Genomic DNA, 27283 nt, shown 5'->3' with positions numbered 1-27283 from the left:
TTCCAAGCATGTGTGTCAGTTTTTACCTCTCTATCTACATTATTCCGTGGTTTATTACGTTTTCAAATTTATACTGACTTTTTGATCATCCGGTATTTGGACACCTATTAGCACACGTAAATACGGGTTTGTCCACCTTCGCTTTTGTGACGGCTTCAGCTCTGCGGGAGACATTCTCAGCGACGTATCTGAATGTCTATGTAGGAATGGCTCCCTATTATCCCCCAAGAGCCGGAACCATAGAAGGTTGTATGCTGGTATCTCGAGTGAAGTTGACTTCCTAATCCGTCCCAAAGACATTCGATTGGGTTCAATTCGGCGTTCGGGGCACGGCAGCCCACTCCAGGAATGTTTTTTTCAGCACTTCATTGCTTCACAGGTGCTACCTTATGACAAGGTGCATGTCATGCCCGATACAAACAATCGACCTCTTCGAACTGTTCCTCTACTGCACGCAGACATAATGCTGTAAAACGTGGTCGTATCCTTCCGCATTTATTGTGGTCTTAAGCACAATAAGGGAGCCAGAACCAAATCACAGATATACTGTTATACCATAACACTACCTCCTCTGTACTTCACTCTTGGAACTACAAATGATGCTAGGAAAGTTCACAGCCAGTCGCCATCCCAAACCCTTTAAGCGAATTTCCACAGGGTATAGCATGACTCATCACTCCCAGTCACTCGTTTCTAGTCATTCGCTGTACAGTGGCGTCGCCCTTTACACCTCTTCAATCGTCCCTTAGCATTGTCTACAGAAATGTGTTTCTTATGAGGAGCTGCTCGACCATTCCACCCCATTCTTTTTAACTCTATACTCACAGTTATTGTGCTAGTTGGACTGTCCATAGAAATAAATTTCCAACTCACGACTGATTCGATCCGTTGATTTCACGTCGTTTTTTTTTTCTTTTTTTTCCCTTATCGTTTCCACTTCACAACCGAGTCACCAACGGTCGATTTGGGCAGCTTCGGAACTATTGAAATGTTCCTCATGAATTTTTTACCCAGGAGACATTCAATGACTACTCCACGTTCGAAGTCAATGAGCTTTCCTGGCTGACGCGTTGAGCTGTTACTGCGTCTCTACTGACAACACAGCACTTTTTTTTTCCTCTATTGAGTTTCGATTCCCCTCGAAGGGGGCGGGCTGGCAGCAGCTTAGTATGCCGCTCTTCAGCCTAACACACCACTGCTCCCCGCCTCCTTTTACACTGGCAGGTTGGTCTCTCCTGACATCTAGCGGTCAAATCCGCATTACAGAGGGGTATCCAGATACTTCTGATCAGACAGTGTAGCTCTACAACGATCGACTCCAATATTTAACCATATCAGTCGTCGTAGTCGAACAGCTGTATTTAATCCAGTAGTATCCAGGCCGGGATTCGAGGTTCGCTTTTTTGGGGAGAGCATGTGGGAAAGGTCGCGCTAATTATTTGTTAGTCTCCCTTCCCTATCTCCAAATTTAAAACGCCGTAACTCCCACTTTTAAGGTGCCACAGCGTACAGGGCGGGAAACTAGGCTGTGGGCGCCAGGATAAGAGGATTTAGGGATGGTTATCACACTGGATTCGCATTCAGGAGGACATCGGTCCAAATCCTCTTCCGGTCATCCCGGTTTAGGTTTTCTGTGTTTCTCCAAGGCGCTCCAGGCAAATGCTGCGGTAGTTCCTTTTAAAAGGGCACGGCCGATTTTCTTCCCAATCCTATAGTAATCCGAGTTTGTGTTCCGTTTCTAATGACCATGCTGTCAATAGGATGTTAAACCAATCTTGCTTCCTGTATACAGGATTATTCACAAGAAAGGCGTTTTTAGTACATGGCTGCATTTTCTCTTTATTTCCGCGTGGGAACGATTTTGGGCACTAGATCCTTAGACCATCCTAAGGTGTTGGTTACTTTATTAAATGGTTCAAATGGCTCTGAGCACTATGGGAGTTAACTTCTGAGGTCAGCAGTCCCCTAGAACTTAGAACTACTTAAACCTAACTAACCTAAGGACATCACACACATCCATGCCCGAGGCAGGATTCGAACCTGCGATCGTAGCGGTCACGCAGTTCCAGACTGTAGCGCCTAGAACCGCTCGTCCACTCTGGCCGGCTTACTTTATTACATTTCTTTCAGCGTTACATACTGTCTCATTTGACCTTACGTTTCTGTCACATAACGTTACGTAACACTTTTTGTAACTTAACATTAGTTTGATACACCGGGTGAGTCAGTAACTGTAGCCACCTAGAATAACTCCGGAAGTATGATAGGAGCTGAATACTTTGTGGGACAAAAGTTGCATGAGACAGTGGGGGCCGTAATATGACGTTGGTTTTTTGTTGCTATCTGGGGTCGCTTCAGAGATACGAAGGTCAACTTTGTTTTTTGTTTTTTGTTTTTTTTGAATGGGATACTATAGTTTGGTACTTATTTTCTGATTGCGGCTCAACTTCAGATTGAGAGGGATGGCACATATGAATGTATTTTATTTACTGACGAGTCTACATTCACGAACCATGGAAATGTTAATTTGCATAACATGCATTATTGGGCAACTGAAAATCCATGTTGGCTGCCGCAAGTTACACACCAAAAACCGTGGTCGGTGAATGTATGGCGTGGGATTCTGGAGGACAGAATTATAGGCCCCTATTTTATCGATGGAAATCTTAATGGTAGGAAGTACACCACATTCTTGCAAGAAACATTAGGTCTGTTACTGGGTGAAATACACGATGGGTGTGCGGCATATTTTTTGCTGATGACTAGAAATGAGTTGCAGAGACAGTTCCAAAACGTTGGATTGGACGCGGAGAAAACGTGTCGTGGCCGGCTCGTTCGCCAAACTTGATGCCTCTGGATTTTTTCTTGTGGGGATTCGTAAAAGACAATGTTTATAAAGACGTTCCAACTACACTTGGAGATATGCGAGAGAGAATTGTCAGAGCATATGCTTCGATAAGTGCCGAAGTGATAAGGAATACCACTCAGTCCTTACTGTTATACATCATTAGATTCGCCTCGATAGCCGCTACCAGAAAATAAGTACCAAACAATAGCATCCTATTTAAAAAACAAAGCTGACCTTCATATCTCTGACGCGACTCCACTTAGCAACAAAAACCAACGTCATATTGTGTCCCCCGTTTTCCCGTGCAACATTTGTTCCACAAACTATTCAGCTACTATCATACATTCGGAGTTATTCTAAGTTCAAAAATGGTTCAAATGGCTCTGAGCAGTATGCGACTTAACTTCTGAGGTCATCAGTCGCCTAGAACTTAAAACTAATCAAACCTAACTTACCTAAGAACATCACACACATCCATGCCCGAGGCAGGATTCGAACCTGCGACCGTAGCGGTCACGCGGTTCCAGACTGAAGCGCCTAGAACCGCACGGCCACAACGGCCAGCGTTATTCTAAGTGGCAATAGTTAGTGACTGACCTTGCATAATAGGAGTGCTCCGATGAAGGCGCAGGGGAATGATGCGATGCCACCTTTCAGGGGCGACAGACTCCAAATAATGGAGATGTCACGTAGTGAGCCTTAGAGCTTCTGTGGCGGCGGGCTGTTTTTGAATGGATGGTACGATTGCTTCCCTTGTTGCATCCGTGTGCAGTTCCCAGTGGAGACGCCCTGATCATCGCGCATTTAGGCCCTCCAAGAATTAACTGTAAGCATTGGTTTTGTAGGTTGTGCAGCGATTTGAGATTGTTGTCACAGGTGGTACCCCAGGAGAAGCGTCAATATGAGGTTCACGGCAGGATAGTTGTTCGGTAAAGGCGTAGTTTGGTCCTCACGTCCAGAAGTTGAATGGACAGCAGTGGGTATGATTGATTAAACAGGTGCACGATATTGTTACATTTTCCCTGAACACGGTACTTGAAGAGAAGTTTGTACTCCAATGTCACTTTCAGGTATTTCACTTGATTTGTCGAAGAGAGTGCAATTTCATGCAGTGTGAGATGGTCTCTGAGTTCAAGCCGACGCCGAACAAACGTAATGGCCTGCGTCTTGTCCATATTCAAGGAAATGCGGTTTGCTGCTGTCCATAATTCAGTAAGTGTAAGCTGACAGACGTTGCAGGTGCTGTATCATTTCAGCAACTCCGTGGTTGCTGGTAAGGATCGCCGTATCGTCCGCGAATTGCGCAGGGGCGACTTCTAGAAGTAACGACAGATCATTCACATACAAGACGAATGGAATCGGGGACAGAGCAGAGACTTGAGCGATGCCCTCGGGCAGTTGTTCCGTCTATTCGGACAAAACACGACTATCTTGAAGATAGCTGTCCACAACCTTGAGCAGTAGTCCGGCAAGGTCGGGACGTCATGGTAGAGAAATCGTCCAAATCGCAGTGACTCACCGAATTAGTTCGCTCGTGCAGATAGGCAACCCAATGATCAAATTTCCAAGACTGGCTGTTGGCCTTGTGCCTTCCCTGGCAGTCCAAACGGCGACTTCAGTTACAAACATTCGATATGCGAACCGTGAGTAACCTGGCAGACGTCAATAGGGTTATCGATTTCTCACGCTAATCTGGTGATCGGGGAGGCCATTTCATGAAACAGCAGTCTCCGTAGCTGAACTCGCCGTGTTTGTGACTAGCGCTGACTATCGGCAAATTACCATACATGAAAAAAAAACTTTCAGGGTTTCTCTTCAAAATGACATATGCATAATATCTCTACAATGTTTGGTTCTTGTGCAATGATTAATTGAAGATGCTCCCGGACTTTATGTACACCCTGTATTACACTGTAAAGTTATTAATATATTCTAAGACAAAAAAATCAGTAGACGTGATGTTAAGTCGTGCTCAAAAGTATCCGAACGACCTGAATTGCATTTCGCCTGATTCGTATACAACCTGCATAACGCAGCTGTCTAGCAGGTCCTCTAATCGCTCCTTGGTACAGTCGTTTGACTAATGAAAATGGTTCCAGCAAGTCACCACTAGAAAACTCTGCTCTGTATCGCAAGAACTCAAGATGTAAAGTAATACCACGATACTACAAATATCAGGGAACACCTTATCACAGATAAGACTGTCATTAAGGCTTGTAAGCTCACATTTATTGCTATAAATGACATACCTGAAATGTTACCACTCTCATTATTACGTCAGATAGGTAATGCACGTAGTAAGTTCATCGTATTCATGATTTCCTCTTCAAAGTAACATACCGTACTTCTTATTTAACACAAAATGACATTAAAAATTTAAGTTATTCACGAGCAGCTAGTTGAGAATATGTATGAACCTCAAATGTCACGACGAACCGTCTTGTTGCGCATATGGATTCAAACCCAGGTCATGCAGACTAAGATTTCGTGACTGACGGAAACTAACAGTCATTCCTGACTAGGCATACAGAGAGTGATATACCTCGATTTTAGACAGTATCAGTTAGCAAATATCAACTTTCAATTATATAACGTTAACATTTTTAACGGACGCGAATTCCTGACCAGCATCTATTGTCCTTGTTAACGAACTACGAGAGATGTTAAGTATTGCTTCTTCACAAGTAACTTACTTGAAATGCCGTGAGGTAAAGGTTTGTGTTGGACAGGGATTCGAACTCAGAACCTAATCGGATTGTTATCGAAGCACAATCAACTGTGACATATCGGATTTTCTCGGCAGTAGCTAGATGTTTTAACTGAAATGACGAGACGAAACATTAATTTTTTCCTTCCCACGACTCCAACTCGGCACCTATCGCTGTTATATTCTAGAGAAAACGAACGTTAAATATAGGTTTGTTGCACCAGCAGCGACATGTGAGCATGTTTGAACTAGAAATAATATGACGAAGAGTTCAGTGCTGACTGGTAATCGAACCCCACACATATCGTTATTGACTACACACAAAGAGACGTCAGCTACCGAATTTTTCTCCACCAGCAGCTCGGAATAACATCCTTGAACTTACAGTGATCTCTCAAATAGTTCTGTGTCTCACTGGGAGTCAAAAACGTCAATATCGTTAGTGTTGACAACGAATGAAAATGCATTAAAGATCAAAATTATTATCCACCAGCAGATAGGTGCTCTCATGCTAGATCCTGATAATACATAATGAAAACTTTAGTGCCGCGCTAGGATTCGAACCCATTCACGCGCAATATGTGGAAATGTTGAGGAATCTGCAGTTTTGAACAAACAACAAATTGTAGTCGAGCTGTATTGTCGCAAAGGGATCAAATTCCGCGTTAAGGGCGGTCTGAGTTGCATTCCAAGCTCAGAACCAATTTTATCGACATACAGAAGCTCAAATAAAAGATGTAATAAGTGTCCTGTGACCCTACAAAGAGTTTGTTTCGTCACTAGAAATAAATAACTAGTATAAGAAAGGTTACTGGTGATAGAGTTCCCACATTTCGCCACTCCTGACTTTATTGTGGTTCAGCATAGCGTCTACTTGGTAGAGAAGGAATGTCATGTTTAATGTGAATTTCATACCACAATGCCATTATACTTTCTTCACTTGGCGTAGCCAGAAGAGAATGGAATCTGTCTCTCCCTATTAAAAATCATCGGCAAAAGCTGGAATCGAACCCAGACCACCATCATAAGAACCTATCATCAATCCAACAGACCACCAAATGTTCTTCTCTCATACTCATTTTTCTATCATAACACCATTGTGGCACACTCGATGAGAATTCTGACACACAGGCTCCCTGTGGTGGTTTGCAGCATGTTCAGTACATTCATTTAATTGGTTGACCGAATCGCCATGAACTAACTGCCTCGGTGACCCAGTGCATACATTCGACTCTATTTTGTAATCACCGAAATAAAATGACGTAACTGCCACCCACACAGAACTGCCAACAGTGTAGGATGCAGAAATTTATGTACGTAGTGTTCCTTTCCATTTGAGCTACTCTATTACGTTATCTGTTTCTTGAAAACGTCGTGTAGTGTAAAAGAAAAGCTGTAACTGTCTGTCTCTCAGAAGTCTAGATCCGGTCATATGCATTATCTCACAGCGCTGTGGAATGCGGAAGTTCTGGAAGAACTATTCCTGACTTCTGGAGACGCTGTAACTACATGACATCTACTAGTGTACCGGTAAGTGTCGCGCACTGTGGATAAGATGTCGCGAGTTCTATTATATTCGCTGCTACATTTTTTAAAACGCAATTCTGCTGTCTTCTGAAGTTATCAATTTAATGGAACTTTGAAAATAATTCCCTTCACTTCTCAACCAAAAATAGCTGCATGTGGAAAAAGGGCTAACTTCTGCTACATTTTGTTCTTTTCAGGTTTAATAGACGGCCAGGCATCAGATGCATCTCGAAGCTTTTGTATTATGTATGGGGCGAGCGCATAGTGCCAAAATAGTCAGAAAAGTATTTTCTACATTAGCTGTCGTCTGGTAGTGCCATTTTATTCTTCTTCAAACCTTGTTTGACTGCTTTAAATCAGAACAAGTTTTCTACACGCATGTAATCAATAAACTGCATGTGCATTGTCAGACTGTTATAGATAACATCAGAGAATTCGCATATGTCGTTGATAATTAATTTCTCTCTCATGTTTAGTATTGTTTTAACAACACTAAAAGAAGCCTTACGAAAATTGTGCACTTTATTATAAGAAATGAAATAAAACTATCCACGCTAACCTTACGACGAAAGTCTTTTTTAACAAAACTGAGTATCTGTACACAAGCGTGCTTCTATCGGCACGAATTAGTAAAATACTTCTCACTTAGATTTCGATTGGGTCTGCATTTAATTGGTATGCTGTGTCATACTCAACAGGTATAGAAATGTGACATTTCATAAATAAAGTTATGTATTCCTAGAAATCCAAAATTTGCTTGTCAGCAGCGGAAAGAAGCGTTACCTGTTGGGCAGCATTGTAAGTTTTTCACTATTGCATTATGAGCTGAAAGTATTTTCTTGCGATTTCCCTATCGATTTTTGATCTGACTTCATATAGCTCTTTCACAGAAGGGATAAAAAAAGTCACAGTCGGCGAGACTAGAACCGCGAACCATAACAGACACTATTTCACAGGTCAGCACGTACCCACGGACCCAGCGAAGAGATATGCGTTGGGCCTTCCTCTTAGAAGCCCAATAGTGACTAGAACTCGTAAACCGCTATTTAAAGAACGAGATTAGTTGCCATTTCACGTGCAATCGAGTCACTGTCACGAATGATGATGATGATAAAATGATGAGGACAACACAAACAGCCAGTCCTCGGGCAGAGAAAATCCCCACACGGCCGGGAATCGATCCCAGTATCCCGTGATCCAGAGGCAGCAACGTTAGCCACTAGACCACTAGCTGCGGTCGAAATCAAAAGTGAAAATTAAATTGCATGATTAATAAAATTAGTCTTTAATTGAAGTTCCTTATGCAGCAATAACATTATAAGACAGCGAAAGTGTCACGATGCAATATAGATACAAGTACCAGCACACAATCAACAAAATTGTTATTAGCTATGATTTTACAAAGCCAACAAAGCGTGTTTCCCTGCAGATAGCCTGAAGATGGCCACAGAGCTGAATAGGTCTATTGCTACTGTATAATCTACAGCACTAAAACAACATTAATTATACACTACTGGCCATTAAAATTGCTGCACCAAGAAGAGATGCAGATGATAAACGGGTATTCATTGTACAAATATATTAGTCTAGAACGGACATGTGATTACATTTTCACGCAATTTGGGTACATAGATGCTGAGAAATCAGTACCCAGAACAACCACCTCTGGCCGTAATAACGGCTTTGATACGCCTGGACATTGAGTCAAACAGAGCTTGGATGGCGTGCACAGGTACAGCTGCCCATACAGCTTCAACACGTTACCACAATTCATCAAGAGCAGTGACTGGCGTATTGTGACGAGCCAGTTGCTTGGCCACCATTGACCAAACGTTTTCAATTGGTGAGAGATCTGGAGAATGTGCTGGCCAGGGCAGCAGTCGAACATATTCTGTATCCAGAAAGGCCCGTACAGGACCTGCAACATGCGGTCGTGCATTATCCTGCTGAAATGTAGGGTTTCGCAGGGATCGAATGAAGGGTAGAGCCACGGGTCATAACACATCTGAAATGAAACGCCCACTGTTCAAAGTGCCGTCAATGCGAACAAGAGGTAATCGAAACGTGTAACTAATGGCACTCCATGCCATCACGTCGGGTGATACGCCAGTATGGCGATGATGAATACATGCTTCCAATGTGCGTTCACCGCGATGTCACCAAACACGGATGCGACCATGCTGTAAACAGAACCCGGATTCATCCGAAAAAATGACTTTTTGCCATTCGTCCACCCAGGTTCGTCGTAGAGTACACCATCGCAGGCGCTCGTGTCTGTGATGCAGCGTCAAGCGTAACCGTAGCCATGGTCTCCGAGCGGATAGTCCATGCTAAGCCAGCCGCGGTGGCCGTGCGGTTCTGGGCGCTGCAGTCCGGAGCTGCGAGACTGCTACGGTCGCAGGTTCGAATCCTGCCTCGGTCATGGATGTGTGTGAGGTCCTTAGGTTAGTTATGTTTCAGTAGTTCTAAGTTCTAGGGGACTGATGAGCTAAGATGTTAAGTCCCATAGTGCTCAGAGCCATTTGAACCATTTTTTTTAGTCCATGCTAGTGCAAACATCGTTGAACTGTTCGTGCAGATGGTTGTTGTCTTGCAAACGTCCCCATCTGCTGACCCAGGGATCGAGACGTGGCTGCACGATCCGTTACAGCGATGCGGATAAGATGCCTGCCATCTCGAGTGCTAGTGATACGAGGCCGTTGGGATCCAGCACGGCGTTCCGTGTTACCCTCCTGAACCAACCGATTCCATATTCTGTTAACAGTCATTGGATCTCGACCAACGCGAGCAGCAATGTCCCGATACGATAAACCGCAATCGCGATAGGCTACAATCCGACCTTTATCAAAGTCGGAAACGTGATGGTACGCATTTCTCCTCCTTGCACGAACCATCACAACGACGTTTCACCAGGCAACGCCGGCCAACTGCTGTTTGTGTATGAGAAATCGGTTGACAACTTTCCTCTTGTCAGCACGTTGTAGGTGTCACCACCGGTGCCAACCTTGTGTGAATGCTCTGAAAAGTTAATCATTTGCATATCACAGCATCTTTTTCCTGTCGTTTAAATTTCGCGTCTGTAGCACGTCATCTTCGTGGTGTAGCAATTTTAATGGCGTGTAGTGTAGTATCATTCTGGTTCAAAAATATTTTTACAATGTCATTACAAGACATCTAGCATGCAGTAGGCCAGAGAGAAAGTAAATAGTGGGCGATTGCTTCCAAACCATACAGCTGTGAACGCGGGTGCAGCTTCTCACACAGTGTCACGAAAGCTGTCGTTTCTCGAGTTCCTGAACAGGTTACCCGGGTCGCTGTGCAGACGGTAAGCTGTGGAGTGCGGTGGTGTGCAGGCGGCGCGCAAGGTGCGGCTCAAGATGTGGCGCACGCCGTCGCGGGAGCGCATGTGCGAGGTGCAGCCGCTGGACGGCGCCGGCGCTGCGGGGCCGGCAGGGCCGTCAGGGGCGGCGGGGGGCCAGCAGCAGCAGCAGCGCTACGGCCGCGGGGAGCTCGGCCGCCGCCACTCAGAGTTCGTGCCCAGCCCCACCTCGCCCGCAGCCGGTGAGTCACCCTGAAACCACACCCACAGACACAGAAACATGCTTAAAACTAACGAGGAGAACACGGCAAGTGCCATTGCGCGATTTTCCAGAAGTTTCGCTCAGTGGATGAGGGGTCAAAGTGAGTGAGGCATGCCTCGACTTATCTGTAGATACCTGTGGAATGGGTGATTTGAGTGAGTTGTTAATATTCGTATACTTCTCTAGAATATAAAGTTCTTAAAATTGAGAAAACATAAACTTGAATTATAGCTACTGCTGATTCTAGGATTAATAGGAGTATTTGTCCAATAATTAGTAGTGAAATTAAATTTATTGCTATAACCATTCCAGAGAAGAAAACGGTTAAAGTTTTCGAGATATTTTATGTGCCTTTTTTCGAGTAAACAGTTCAACTGAAGCGGTAGCACAGTGGCTAACAGTAGTGGGACTACAGGGGTGCCACCCCACATTCCATTGTTGCCAGATGTATCCAAGGTGGCGGCGATGACGTCATCCAAGATGGCGGCGTGTAGACTTGGCAACAGCACATGATGTCGTCCAAGATCGCGGATTTTGGCGGGAAGTTCGAATTTTGGCGGGAAGATAGGTCAATTGGGCTACCCAGACTAACCTAATCCTCCGCCAGCCGGAGTGGCCGAGCGGTTCTAGTCACTGCAGTCTGGAACCGCGCAACTGCTATGGTCGCAGGTTCGAATCCTGCCTCGGGCATGGATGTGTGTGCTGTCCTTAGGTTAGTTAGGTTTAAGTAGTTCTAAGTTCTAGGGGACTTATGGCCTCAGATGTTAAGTCCCATAGTGCTCAGAGCCATTTATTATTAAAAAAAGCCTAATCCTCCAGAAAAAAAATGGCAGCAAATTCAAATTCCAGCAGGATAGTGCATCACATCACGAAAATGGCGGGAAGAAGGTCAATTGTGCTACCTCCACTAACCGCCCACCCCCTAGAAAATGGCGGGAAGTTCTAATTCCAACAGGATAATGCACCACACCGCTCTTATATCTACTAAGCAAAGAAACTCGCAGGAAAATAGCTCACTTGGCCTATCTCCACTAACCTAAGTCACCCAACCGCCACCTCTTGCTACAAACTGGCAACAACTTTTAATTTTGGCAGTAAACAAAATTCAATTCCCATATCTCTATTAAGCTAACAAAATGGCGCGAAAAAATAGACACGTGTACTAACCTCAGTCACCAGACTGCCATCACCACCTAAGGATTCGTGGGAAAAGGTCTTGGACATAACACTTTATTTAAACAATTCCATGCAGGTGCATTCAGTACAAGGACAGTACTCCAACTGACTTAGTATACATCGCCACCACCAGAAGGGGCTCTCATCTGTGACTTAATCCAAGATGGCGACACCCAGTCGGATAGTGGACTCCAGTAGGTTAGTGGAGGTAGGCCAAGTGAGCTATTTTCCTGCGATTTTCTTTGCTTAATAGATATAAGAGCAGTGTGGTGCGTTATCCTGTTGGAATTAGCACTTCCCGCCATTTTCTAGGGGGTGGGCGGTTAGTGGAGATAGCACAATTGACCTTCTTCCCGCCATTTTCGTGGTGTGATGCATTATCCTGCTGGAATTTGAATCTGCCGACAATTTTTTTACTGGAGGGTTAGGTTAGTGGAGGTAGCCCAATTGACCTATCTTCCCGCCAAAATTCGAACTTCCCGCCAAAATCCGCCATCTTGGATGACGTCATGTGCTGTTGCCGAGTCTACACTCCGCCATCTTGGATGACGTCATCACCACCATCTTGGATGCATCTGGCAACAATGGAATGTGGGGTGGCACCCCTGTAGTCCCACTACTGCTAGCATTACACAGTTTTACTGCCTTAAAATGTAGAATCATTCAAAATAATTCATGAAACGCCCTCTAAATCACACAGGGCTAACAGGTAATTTGGATTGTGGATAGGGCCAAGAGAGTTACAGTTGGATTCATTTCACAATTGTAAGTTATTATCATTTAGTTCACAAATACACTTTTGAAAGAATTAAATTTGCTTCACAGCTGAAGGCCCCAAACAGATGCTTTAGAATAAGTTCAGTTTTGCAAAGACATGACACACAGTTAAATTTACGAATAAGATAAATCGTATACATATATGAGATGAGCATGCGAAGCGGCCGAAGGCCACCGGATTAAATCTTCAGAATTCCAAATAGTAATGATTACTGAAGGCAGAACGCCACAATGTTTTAAGATGCTAACAGGGCTGATGTGCCACAAGGTGCACAGAAGGAGACAAGCAAACGCAATAAGATGGCTGAAGGGCGCAAAGTTAAATTCTGCAAATTGTCTTAGGACGACAAGACGGTCGGTCGGTACGGTTGAGCCTTCCGGGGCCTATTCAAACGGAGAGAGACAGAGTGCTGTGGGCCAGCAACACTATGTCGTTACATAGTTACAAACTTCATCGTGAGTGTTCCGGGTTGTAAACCATAATCTCTTAAGATGGCGGTAATGAAGAACTCAACTGAAACTTCCTGGCAGATTAAAACTGTGTGCCGGACTGAGGCTCGCAGTTTCATATCAGCGCATACTCCGCTGCAGGGCGAAAATCTCATTCTGAGAACTCAATTGGCCGTTTACATTGCGAGATTATGGTACAAAATGGTTCAAATGGCTCTGAGCACTATGGGACTTAACTTCTGAGGTCATCAGTCCCCTAGAACTTAGAACTACTTAAACCTAACTAACCTAAGGACATCACACACATCCATGTCCGAGGCAGGATTCGAGATTATGGTACAACCTGGCTCACTTGAAATATCCAAGGAAATGCATGTAATTGCATGACTATCGCTGATGATGGTTCTTTTTTTTTTTTTTTTTTTGCATATTCACCCCTTTTTCGGTTGGGCGGTCTGGAGACGGTTGTAGAAACCAACCGAAACTGTTTATCATGGTTTAACTGTACGAGGTGCGACAACAGAGTAATGAGACTGATGTGAAAAAAAAAGTTGCTTACCGTTTTAGTCAAGTTTAGTGTTGTCTCCTTCTGATTGCACACACTGTTTCCAGCGCTTCTGCCATTGATGGTAACATTTCTGAAACTCATCTTCTGTAATATCCTCCAAGACCCTCGTCATCTTATGTTGTTTGAAAATGGTGTCCCTTGACCGCCGTTTTGACTCTTGGAAATAGAAAAAAGTCGCATGGAGCGATATCTGGTGAGTAAGGTGGCTGTGGTAGTACTGAAATTTGTTTTGAGGTTAAAAATTGCTGTACTGAAAGAACAGTATGGGATGGTGCATTATTGTGATGCAGAATCCAATTATCAGCAATGTTGGCACGGACACAAAGAACTCTTTTACGAAGTCTTTTGAAAATTTCTTTGTAGTAAAACTGGTTAACTGTTTGTCCAGGAGGCACCCACTCTTTATGAACAATTCCCTTGGAATCAAAGAAGGTCCGTGAGGCTGACAGTCGTCCACTGCGGTCCTCATCTTCAACATTCGTTCTGCCTTCACTAAACATTCTATGCCAACGAAAAACTTGAGCTCTTAACATAACCTCGCCTCCAAAAGCCTTCTGAAGCTTACTGTAACTTGTCGTAGCGTTTTCACCCAATTTAACGCAAAAAGAAAGGGCATACCATTGCGCAATATTATGAATTTCCATTTCCGTGATGAGAGACACAAACACGTGTTAATTTATTAGCCGTAATAAGCAGTTGCATCGATGTGCCGCTTGGACTAGAAGCAGCTTATAGACCAAGGTCAAAGATATTGTGCCTACGCAAGCCTGTGGGGTTGCCACATCTTGCAAAGAAAATCAGTCTAATTACTTCATTGTCGCACCTCGCATAAGAAGAAAATTGCGATCTAGATATTAAGGCACTCACTCTCTCTTCAGGCCACGAGTGGCCTACCGGGACCATCCGACCGCCGTGTCATCCTCAGTTGAGGATGCGGATAGGAGGGGCGTGGGGTCAGCACACCACTCTCCCGGTCGTTATGATGGTATTCTCGACCGAAGCCGCTACTATTCGGTCGAGTAGATCCTTAAGTGGCATCACGAGGCTGAGTGCACCCCGAAAAATGGCAACAGCGCATGGCGACCTGGACGGTCACCCATCCAAGTGCCGACCACGCCAGACAGCGCTTAACTTCGGTGATCTCACGGAAACCGGTGTATCCACTGCGGCAAGGCCGTTGCCTAGACATTAAGGCACATTTTATATTTAAAAAAATTATTAAAAATTGCATTAAGACCGCCGACTCCTTCCTGACAATGTCAGGTTTCACTAACGTTACTGGTACGGTGGTGCGCGGTTGGTCTCGCAGGCGGTGCGCGGCGCCGCGCCTCGGAGTTGCCGCCGGTGATCAGCGCGCAGCCGTCCACGTCGTCCGGCGGCGGCTCCGGCTCCGGCTCTGGCATCGTCTGCACCAACACAGACCTCATCTCGATCCTGTCGTCGCTGGCGTCGTCGGCCCAGGAAATCAACCGCAAGGCGGACGAGGAGGAGGAGGAGGAGCGCGAGGAGGCGCGCCGCCGCCGCCGCCAGCAGCAGCAGCAGCCGCCGCCAGTGCCGCCGCGGCTCGGCCTGCAGCAGAAGGCGTCCAGCGTGGCCGAGCACAAGCGCAGCCGCCTCAAGAGCCTGCGCTCCAACAGCTTCGACGTGTCCATGCTGCTGCCCGGCAGGGGCTCCCAGCAGCAGCCGCAGCAGCAGCAGGCCGGCAAGGGCTCCGGGCCCGCCAGCTGGTTCGTCAAGAGGCAAGTGGCCCTACCTGTCCGCATTCACCATGTATACAGGAGGAGGCTCGCATGCCCCAACGATACAGATAGCCGTACTGCAGGTGCAACCACAACGGAGGGGTATCTGTTGAGAGGCCAGACAGAGAGGGGCAGCAGCCTTTTCAGTAGTTGCAGTGGCAACAATCTGGATGATTGACTGATCTGGCCTTGTGACATCAACGAAAATGGCCTTGATCGTACAATGTAAGCTTTCACGGCCGGTATTGTCTTCACTTGAAACTTACGGGCTGATAGGTCGTGGTCTAAGTATAAAACTCTCCCCTGACGTTTCGTCTCCGACTGCGGGAGACATCCTCGGAGGTACAGCGGCGAACTGTCAAGAGAAGTCGAGGAAGCGCTGATTATATAGGCAGTACAGAGGGCGCCACTGTCGATCACGTGGCGTAGGCTATGAGATTCTCTCTGGTAATGCCAACATTCTCGATTGAAAGTAATCGATCGTCACGCTTGCGGAGCAATGCTGACATCCAAATTTTATCCAGTTTAACACCTTCGTCTTTCCTGTTAAAATTATTACGGTGTTTATCAATCTCGATAGCCTCTCTATACGTCGGCCGTAGCGGAACATGTTTACCAGGAAGGTGATCATGAAATAAAATTCAGCGAGACGAGCGTCATATCAAAAACCTCGCATTATAATGCACGCATGTATAGAGAGGCTATCGAGATTGATAAACATCGTAATAATTTTAACAAGAAAGACGAAGGTGTTAGACTGGATAGAATTTGGATGTCAGCATTGCATCGCAAGCGTGACTATCGATTACTTTCAATCGAGAATGTTGGCATTACCAGAGACAATCTCATAGCCGACGCCACGTGATCGACAGTGGCGCCCTCTGTACTGCCTATATAATCAGCGCTTCCTCGAGTTCTCTTCGCAGTTCGCCGCTGTACCTCCGAGGATGTTTCCCACAGCCGGAGACGAAACGTCAGGGGAGAGTTTTATACTTCGACCACGGCCTATCAGCTCGGAAATTTTAAGTGAAAACAAAATGGCCTTGCTATGATGGTACTGCGAACGACTGAAAGCAAGGGGACACTACCGCTCTAATTTTTTCGGAGGCCTTGCAGCTCTAATGTATGGTTTAATGATGATTGGGTAAAATATTCCGGAAGTTGGTTGGTTGGTTTGGGGGATTAAAGGGACCAGACTGCTACGGTCATCGGTCCCTATTCCGGAAGTAAAATAGTCCCCCCCAATTCGGATCTCCAGGCGGGGACTACTCAGGAGGACGTCATTATCGGTAGAAACAAAACTGGCGTTCTACGGATCGGAGCGAGGAATGTGAGATCCCTTAACCAGGCTGGTAGGTTAAGGGAAATGGATAGGTTAAAGTCAGATATAGTGGGAATTAGTGAAGTTCGGTGCCAGGAGGAACAAGACTTCTGTTCAGGTGACTATAGGGTTATAAATACAAAATCAAATACGGGTAATGCAGGAGTAGGCTTAATAATGATTAAAAAAGTAGGAATGTGGACAAGCTACTACGACCAGCATAGTGAACGCATTATTGTAGCCAAGATAGACACGAAGCCCACGCCTACTACAGTAGTACAAGTTTATATGCCAACTAGCTCCGCAGATGATAAAAAGATCGAAAAATGTATGATCCGTTACAAGAAATTATTCAAATAGTTAAGGGAAATGAAAATTTAATAGTCATGGGGGACTGGAATTCGATTCTAGAAAAAGGAAGAGAATAAAAAGTAGTAGGTGAATATGGGCCGGGGAATGAAAGACGAAGCCATCTGTTAGAACTTTGCACAGAGTGTAACTTAATCATAGCGAACACTTGGTTTAAGAATCATGAAAGAAGTTTGTATACGTGGAAGAGGCCTGGAGACACTGGAAGGTTTCAGATAGAGTATATAATGGCAAGACAGAGATTTAGAAAGTAAATTTTAAATTGTAAGACATTTCCAGGGGAAGATGTAGACTCTGATCTCAGTTATATTAATTACGAACTGTAGATTAAAACTGAACAAGCTGCAAAAAGGTAGGTATTTAAGGAGATAGTAATTCAATAAACTGAAAGAACCAGATGTTATAGAGAGTTTCAGAGACTGAATTAGGAAACGATTTACAAGAACGGGGGAAAGAAATATAGTAGAAGAAGAATGGGTAGCTTTGAGAAATGAAATAGTGAAGGCCATAGAGGATCAAGTAGGTAAAAAGACGAGGACTAGTAGAAATCCTTGGGTAACAGAAGAGATAGTGAGTTTAACTGATGAAAGGAGAAAGTATATAAATGCAGTAAATGAAGCAGGCAAAAATGAGTACAAACGTCTCAGAAATGAGATTGACAGGAAGTGCAAAATGGCCAAACAGTGATGGCTAGAGGACAAATGTAATGATGTAGAAGCATATATCCCTAGGGGTAAGATAGATACTACATACAGGAAAATTAAAGAGACTCTTGGAGAAAAGAGAACCACCTGTGTGCATATCAAGAGCTCAGATGGAAAACCAGTCCTAAACAAAGAAGAGAAAGCAGAAACGTGGAAGGAGTACATACAGGGGCTGAAATGAAATGAAATGATCGTATGGCATTGTCGGCCGGGAAGTCCCTTTCGGGTTCGGTCGCCAAGCGCAAGTCTTCTGTCAGCCGACGCCACATTGCGCGACTTGCGTGTCTATACAAGGGCGATGTACTGAGGGCAGTATTACGGAAATGAAAGACGACGTAGATGAAGATGAAATGGGAGACATGATACTGAGTGAACAATATGACAGAGCACTGAAAGACCTAAGTCGAAACAAGGTGCTGGGAGTAGACAACATTCCATTAGAACTACTGATAGCCTTGGGAGAGCCAGCCATGACAAAAGTTTTCCATCTGGTGAGCAAAATGTATGAGACAGGCGAAATACCCTCAGACTTCAAGAAGAATATAATAATTCCAATCTCAAAGAAACCAGGTGTTGAAAGTTGTGAAAATTACCGAACTACCAGTTTAATAAGTCACGGTTGCGAAATACTATCACGAATTCCTTACAGTCGAATGGAAAAAACGGTAGAAGCCGACCTCGGCGAAGATCAGTTTAGATTCCGTAGAAATGTTGGAACACGCAAGGCAATACTGACCCTACACTTATCTTAGAAGACAGGTTAAGGAAAAGCAAACCTGCGTTTATAGCATTTGTAGACTTAGAGAAAGCTTTTGGCAATTTTGACTGGAATGCTCTCTTTCAAAGTCTGAAGGTGGCAGGGGTAAATACAGGGAGCGAAAGGCTATTTAAAATTTGTACAGAAACCAGATGGCAATTATAAAAGTCGAGGGGCACGAAAGAGAAGCAATGGTTGAGAAGGGAGTGAGACAGGGTTTTAGCCTATCCCCGATGCTATTCAATGTGTATAATGAGCAAGCAGTAAAGCAAAGAAAAGAAAAATTTGGAGTAGGAATTAAAATCCATGGAGAAGAAATAAAAACTTTGCGGTTTGCCGACGACATTGTAATTCTGTCAAAGACCGCAAGGAACCTGGAAGAGCACTGAACGGAATGGACACTGTCTTGAAAGGAAGATGAACATCAACATAAGCAAAACGAGAATAATGGAGTGTAGTCAAATTAAATCAGGTGATGCTGAGGGAACTAGTTTAGGAAATGAGTAGTAGATGATGAGATGATGATGTTTGGTTTGTGGTGCGCTCAACTGCGCGGTTATCAGCGCCCGTACAATTTCCCAACCTTTGTTCAGTCCAATTTTCCTCTTCCATGAATGATGACGAAGTGATGAGGACAACACAAACACCCAGTCATATCCAGGCAGGTGAAAATCCTTGACCCCGCCGGGAATAGAACCCGCGACCCCGTGCTCGGGAAGCGAGAACGCAACCGCGAGACCACAGTTTGGTGAGAAAAATAACTGATGATGGTCGAAGTGGAGAGGATATAAAATGTAGATTGGCAATAGCAAGGAAAGGGTTTCTGAAGAAGAAAAATTTGTTAACATCGAGTATAAATTTAAGTGTCAATAAGTCTTTCCTGAAAGTATTTGTACGGAGTGTAGCCATTATGGAAGTGAAACGTGGAGACAAATAGTTTAGACAAGAAGAGAAGCTTTCGAAATGTGGTGCTACAGAAGAATACTGAAGATTAGATGGATAGATCATGTAAATAATGAGGAGGTACTGAGTAGAACTGAGGAGAAGAGGAATTTGTGACACAACTTGACTAGAAGAAGGGATCGGTTGGTAGGACATGTTCTGAGGCATCAAGGGATCAGCAATTTAGTACTGGAGGGCAGCGTGGGGGGTAAAAATCGTAGAGGGTATAGGGAGACCAAGAGATGAATACACTAAGCAGATTGAGAAGGATGTAGGTTGCAGTAGGTACTGGGAGATGAAGCTTGCACAGGATAGAGTAGCATGGAGAGCTTCATCAAACCAGTCTCAGGACTGAAGACCACAACAAAAACAACATGCCTTAGCAAAAGATTTCTGTTCAAAGTCTATATTTACCAATTGTTTTGCGTCAGTTACTGGGCAGAATTGTATATACTGAGCTGTGAGACTCCATTTGCAGAGAACCACTTAATAATTTTCTGAAATACATTATTTACAATTTCCTGAGCTAATTCTTGTTTGTTGGGTGTGATTACTATACTTGTATCATCAGCAAAATGAACTAGCTTTGTATCTTCATGAACATAGAGTGAAACATCATTAATATATTTTACGAAGAGTATGAGACCAAAGACTTAACCCTGTGAGACACCATTCTTGATATCTCTGCTGATTTTTGTAGATTATCTATACTGTTAATTTCAACCTACTGCATTCTTCCAGTTAAATATGAATTAAACCATTTGTGCACAGTCCCACTCATATCACAATACTTAAGCTTACCTGGAAGAATTTCATGATTCACACAGTCAAAAGCCTTTGAGAAATCACGAAATATCCCAATGGGTGATGTACGGTTATTCAGAGCATTTAATATTTGATCAGCGAAAGTATATAAAGCATCATCTGTTCAAAATCCTTTCTGAAAACCAAACTGACATTTGTTAGTACTTCATTTTTACAAATATGTGAAGCTACTCTTGAATACATTGCTTTTTCAAGTATTTTGGACAAATCTGTCAGAAACGAGATTAGTCAGTAAGTCTTATCATCAGACCTAACCCATTTTTTATGCAGCAGTTTAACAACAGCGTATTTCAGTCCATCTGAAAAAATGCCCTGTTTCAGTGACCTATTACATACGTGGCTGAGAATCTTACTTATATTTTGGGAATAACCTTTTATACTCCGTTAGAAATGACATCAATTCCATGCGACCTTTACTTTTCAGTGAATTTATTATTTTCCTAATTTCAATAGGAGAGGTAGGTTGAAAAAATGCTCAAATGTGTGTGAATTCGTAAGTGACCAAACTGCTTAGGTCATCGGTCCCTAGATTTTCACAATACTTAAACTAACTTATCCTAAGAACAACACACACACCCATGCCCAAGGGAGGACTCGAACCTCCGGCGGGACGGGCCGCGCAATCCGCGCATGGCGCCTCAAAGCGCACGGCCATTCCGCGAGGCGGGGTAGGTTGAATTTCAGTTTTATTGAATTGCATAAGTATTTCGTCTTCCATATACAGCCTTGCGTTTTCTAATGAATAGCTGGATCTTATTTTCTCTACAACACTTAAAAAATTATTATTAAAAATATTTTCTACTTCTGACTTTTTGTTAACAAACTTCTCGTTAAGCATGGTAGAAATAAAGTCTTCCTGTGCCCTAAGCTGCCCTGTTTCCCTTTTAACAATATTCCAAATAGTTTTAATTTTATTATCAGATGTGCTAATCTCAGACATAATGCACATACTTCTGCACTTTTTAATATCTTTTCTTAATACATAGCCTCTCCCCGATGTTATTCGATCTGTATATTGAGCAAGCAGGAAACAAAAGAAAAGTTCGGAGTAGGTATTAAAATCCATGGAGAAGAAATAAGAAATTTGAGGTTCGCCGATGACATTGTAATTCTGTCAGAGACAGCAAAGGACCTGGAAGAGCAGTTGAACGGAACATCAACGAAAGCAAAACGAGGATAATGGAATGTAGTCGAATTAAGTCAGGTGATGCTGAGGGAATTAGATTAGGAAATGAGACACTTAAAGTAGTAAGGGAGTTTTGCTATTTGGGGAGCAAAATAACTGATGATAGTCGAAGTAGAGAGGATATAAAATGTAGACTGGCAATGGCAAGGAAAGCGTTTCTGAAGAAGAGAAATTTGTTAACATCGAGTATTGATTTAAGTGTCAGGAAGTCGTTTCTGAAAGTATTTGTATGGAGTGTAGCCATGTATGGAAGTGAAACATGCACGATAGCCAGTTTGGACAAGAAGAGAATAGAAGCTTTCGAAATGTGGTGCTACAGAAGAATGCTGAAGATTAGATGGGTAGATCACATAACTAACGAGGAGGTATTGAATAGAATTGGGGAGAAGAGGAGTTTGTGGCACAACTTGACTAGAAGAAGGGATCAGTTGGTAGGACATGTTCTGAGACATCAAGGGATCACCAATTTAGTGCTGGAGGGCAGTGTGGAGGGCAAAAATCGTAGAGGGAGACCAAGAGATGAATACACTAAGCAGATTCAGAAGGATTTAGGCTGCAGTAGGTACTGGGAGATGAAGAAGCTAGCACAGGATAGAGTAGCATGGAGAGCTGCATCAAACCAGTCTCAGGACTGAAGACCACAACAACAACAATACATTGGAGTAGTTTTTATAATGTTTCGCTCTTTCTGGATCTTTACTCCTTCTAGCTAAGAGATACATTTGCCTTTTTCTGTTTACAAGGTATTTTTATCCTTTGTAGGATAAAAATGATTTATCTTGGCTTTTTAGATTGTTTCTTACAATTATGTTTCACTGTTTTCTTAGGGAAAGTGTTTTGAAATATACCGACAAAGGTATCGTGAAATAAGTTAAATTTTAAATTAGCGTCAGGTCCCCTGTATACATCGTCCCTGTCTTAACTCTTGCAAGGTTTCCCTGAAATTTGCAATTGTTAAGTCGTTTGTTGAATGCACCTTTTGGAGGACTGTTTTGTATTACTGTATGGAGCTGTGTGATATAATCAGATAGACCATTCTTAACAGGAAAAGTTTTTACTTGATTAACTTTACCTTGGTTTATAAAAATATTATTTGCCAGTGTGCTGCTTTCCAGTACCACACGAGAGTATTGGAACAAGGCCAGTCCCATTCCACTGCCGGTACCATTCCGAAGTACCATTATCCATGATGGCGGCCATGGCGTCAGAGACACCCCCCCCCCCCCCCCCCCGCCATCATATACGCGCTAGGCATGAAATGTTTTCATAACACCGCCACCATTCCAAAGCACTGTTATTCGACAACAACAAGGTCGCACCCAGTGTATCCACCACGTGGTGCGTGTCTAGTCCCTATTGCCGTGGCGCGGTCCGAGAGAGAGAGATAGCGTCATCTCTCTATGTCACAACCCCGCGCTTACATACACGCGCTAGGCAGGACCTATACAAATCAGTGCGCGGTCCACCTCCCTCTCACACTGCTCGTATACTTCGTTCGTCCAGTACTTGTCACGTCTTCGTAATTAAACGTGCAAAAATGAAGCGTTCACGATCCGCCAGCGGCAGCAGCAGCATACCTGCTCATGTGGACGAAGTTCCCTCGTGGTTCTCGTCTGCTGTCCCGCTCGTCGTCAGCTGGCCAGTCACCGCCACAAAGTGTAACTGCACTCACTAAGGATACGATATTTTATACATGATTACTTATTGCCTAAGCCACTACCTCTTACGTCATCACGTACAATACATTACAATTATTTTACAGAAATACATTTCTTAAACAAAATTTTCAAAACAAAATTATAAAAACAATCATGATGTTCTGTTCCTGTGGATAAAATAAACGTTTATTAATTTAGTCATCCCATCACCAGATGGTCTCTAACTACTAATTTCTCTATTTCTACTTTCTACAGTTGACGTCAACATGCTACTACTACATGCCGTGACCTTTTATAGTAAACTCCTTTCCCTGGCGTCGCTCAGTTGCTGCTATTATCTGCGAACAATTAAAAACATTTGTTGCACATTATTGTAGGTTACTGTAACTCCGAATTTCTCCGATACCCCTTTGATGTTGTGCTTGTTTGGCTGGTTATGGCATTGGTCTTCCGCTCCTAGTCTGCTTCTGTCTGTAACGGTAGGCTCAATTCAACGTCATGCTTATCTGTTGAACAAAACAAGAGTTAGTTTTGCACGTTACAGCAAGTAAAAATCAGTGATAGTGGTCAAGGTTCATGGCTGGACTTGAGAGCATCTATCTTTTGTGGTGACCTTCATTATCATCCTTTAAACTGACTGGCGTGTTGTTTTAGCGTCTCTGCTTAACTCAAATAGTTAAGCCCAGACTCGGCTAGCGTCGCTAATACGTCTCTACAACACTCCTACGGCCCAAATCATCAATAAGCTCTGTCGATCACGCTATTGCGTGCGACCAGCCACCTGATTTACGTCTTTCTATGACGGCTCAAAACTCGCCTTTTCACACCACATCCTCATCGCACCCATTACGAATTATCCATGTTTGGTGCGTCCCTATCGCCTAATTTCGATTGACTGGCCACCGGATAGTCGTTTTGATCACCGTACTCACACTATCAACACAACTGAGATAACAGGTGCGTCTCGAACACTACTGCGTCGGACAGACCACCTCATAATTATCACCCGAAACACCCACAATCGCCATACGCCGATAACGCAACGGGTGGGTCCTGAACACTACCGCGTCGGACATCATACCCTGCACTCGTCTCAAGAAACGCAACACATTCGGTGGGACGCAATACCCAACTACCACATCACAACACGCTCAACACAGCCCAAATCCATCCACCACAGGTCCAGATTTTATCCTGAAAGCTCTCCTGTCCAATAGCCTTGCCATAAAATTTTGTATAGGAAGTTATCTACATAAGATAACCCCTTCTATAATTAATCTAATACTTCTAAATATTGTTTGTGTCATAGCTGAAGCAAATTTTCTATACTAAGCGACCCAGTGGTCCCCATACAACAAAATTTAACATCAAACACATAATATACACACAATCCATACCAAAATAAGACAAGCACATGAAAATAGGAAAATAAATACACACAACATAAAACAAATAATCACGAAACACAAATAAAACACTGCCTATACTAATACAAATAAACATCGCCAACAAATCACAAAAATCTAATCTAATTATACACTACTTTGTTCCCGGCCGCGTTCTTCCGCTGCCGAGTGTGCCGCCCTAGTCATTCTTGTCTGTTTTGCGCAGTTTGCGTACGGCCAGGGTTCGCCGGACGTATTTCGATTATTTGTGCAGGTTCTGGATTGCGGTCTTCACTCGCTCTCCAGTTCTGCACTGGTTGATCCCTTTGCTTCTTCTTCTCACCCACCTGCTGGTCGTTACAGGCAAACTCCAGTTCCCTAAGAATACCCTTAAATGCTTCTACTTCATTTCCGCATCTGCCAGCTAGCGTCTGCTGATATGTAAGTGGCAACTTCATATAGCATACGCGTATAATCTCCCCAAGGCTGCACGGTTCGTCCAGATACTGATTCTTTTTCAGCATGTTCTATAAAAATTTCACAACACTTCGGAAACTTGAGCTCTCGAAGTTGCGTGTCATGAGGATTTATTGTTTAATTCTGTTTTGGGTCTCCTTTGACCAATATCTGCTCATAAATGCGTCGCGGAACTCTTGGTATGTTCTGCAACCTTTAGCAACCCTACGCATACTTTCCGCTGATGCACCTTCCAAGTGCGCACACACAAACTCAAGTTTGTACATTAACGGCCACTGTGGTGGTAACGTTAGATCAAACTGTCCAATGAACGTTTTTGGATGTAACGTATTATTATCATCCTTTTAGTGCTGGAACTTGTGTACCGACAGAAAGTGTTTATAATCAAACTGCCTAGTTTCATCTTTATGCTGTGGCGTTTCGATGTTTTCATAAACTACCTCCGTGTGCGCCTCCTGGATATCCTGTGGCTCTTGCAAGTGCGAGGTGGATCGCCTAAGCGGGTAGCAATTGCTTGCGCCAGTTGTTCTGCTACTGAACTCCGCCTCCGGCAAATCACTTACTACACGCGGTACCTCCGTACGTGTGCCTCGCGGTTCATAGCTGCCATGACGCTCTAACGGTCTGGTTTCCAGCATGCGTGCTTCATTATCACGTCGGTTCACAACTCCTGTGACAAATACTGTGTCCCGTTGCCGTAGTCCGAGGTTATCTCTTCCGTGGATACTGTCTGAATATCGGCTCCAGTTTGTCCTGTATTTGTAGAAGTTCTGTCGACTGACAGTGCCTCTACCCTGCTCTCGATTTGTCGTTTAAATTCGGCAAATTCTGCCATCAGTGGCGCCTCTCCGGCTTCCTCCTTCCTGCTCGACACGGTTTCTTCAATCTTTTTCACTCGTATCTGCAGCATATTTATAACAGTTTTGCCGGCCTTGGTCTTGTTCTCTGTGACCTCCTTCGTTTCTCTCGTTATTCTCTTGGCTCTCCGCGCAATTAATTTCGCCTCATTGGCGGTTCTTTTCGCTTCGGCTATCTCTCGCTCTAACTTCTCACGCAACGCTTTTACTTCATCCTTCACACCGCATGTTTCCCGCTTTATGATGGCAAGCTGCGCCCGGGTTTCCTTTCTACACTCCTGTATGCTGCTGTGTGTTTCTTCGCTGATTCTTTCCAGACTAGCTTGCCTCTCCTTTCTACACGCTTTAAATTCTTTCCTGCATCACTTTCGTACTAGCGTCTATCTTCTGCATCATACGCTCCAAGAATCCAGCGATGCCTGAACCGTCTACCGCCAAGACTCCCCTTTCCGCATGATAACTACTGTCATGACTTGCAGGTGATCCCGTGCTCATTCTTCTGTCTCCTGTCGAGTAAGGTCCAAACCCTGCTCGGTACCACTGTCGGACGCATTTATGAGCAGATATTGGTCAAAGGAGACCCAAAACAGAATTAAACAATAAATCCTCATGACACGCAACTTCGAGAGCTGAGGTTTCCGAAGTGTTGTGAAATTTTTATAGAACATGCTGAAAAAGAATCAGTATCTGGACGAACCGTGCAGCCTTGGGGAGATTATACGCGTATGCTATATGAAGTTGCCACTTACATATCAGCAGACGCTAGCTGGCAGATGCGGAAATGAAGTAGAAGCATTTAAGGGCATTCTTAGGGAACTGGAGTTTGCCTATAACGACCAGCAGGTGCGTGAGAAGAAGAAGCAAAGGGGACCGCATGAGGAAGGCCAAGACGCGAATATAGAGAGAAACAGAAACCAGATGAGGAATAACTATGCCGGTAACGGTAACAGTAGGGGAAACAACCCACAGTGGCGCGATAATAGAGGACGAACATTTTCCGCCACAGGAACGTAGGTGGAACCAGGGTAATAATAACTGGAAACCAGCCAATCAAAATGGAAGGGATCAACAAGTGCAGAACTGGAGAGCGAGTGAAGACCGCAATCCAGAACCTGCACAAATAATCGAAATACGTCCGGCGAACCCTGGCCGTACGCAAACTGCGCAAAACAGACAAGAATGACTAGGGCGGCACACTCGGCAGCGGAAGAACGCGGCCGGGAACAAAGTAGTGTATAATTAGATTAGATTTTTGTGATTTGTTGGCGATGTTTATTTGTATTAGTATAGGCAGTGTTTTATTTGTGTTTCGTGATTATTTGTTTTATGTTGTGTGTATTTATTTTCCTATTTTCATGTGCTTGTCTTATTTTGGTATGGATTGTGTGTATATTATGTGTTTGATGTTAAATTTTGTTGTATGGGGACC

The 27283-nt window shown here is 44.0% G+C and overlaps 1 protein-coding gene across 1 annotated transcript in view; it reads left to right on the top strand.

The window, feature by feature from the left end:
- LOC126251304 (uncharacterized) overlaps positions 1–27283 on the top strand; it is a 79092-nt gene that overhangs the window by 37811 nt on the left and 13998 nt on the right. Inside the window, exons 3-4 of the mRNA XM_049951670.1 lie at positions 10436–10643; positions 14944–15373. Of these exons, the coding sequence (XP_049807627.1) occupies positions 10436–10643; positions 14944–15373 (638 nt within the window). The remainder of the gene's footprint in view (positions 1–10435; positions 10644–14943; positions 15374–27283) is intronic.

The sequence above is a fragment of the Schistocerca nitens genome, chromosome 1 (genome assembly GCF_023898315.1).
Source record: "Schistocerca nitens isolate TAMUIC-IGC-003100 chromosome 1, iqSchNite1.1, whole genome shotgun sequence".
In the NCBI taxonomy this organism is placed as follows: domain Eukaryota; kingdom Metazoa; phylum Arthropoda; class Insecta; order Orthoptera; family Acrididae; genus Schistocerca; species Schistocerca nitens.
Note: the sequence above shows the minus strand (reverse complement) of the source record. Positions and strands in the feature narration are given on the sequence as shown.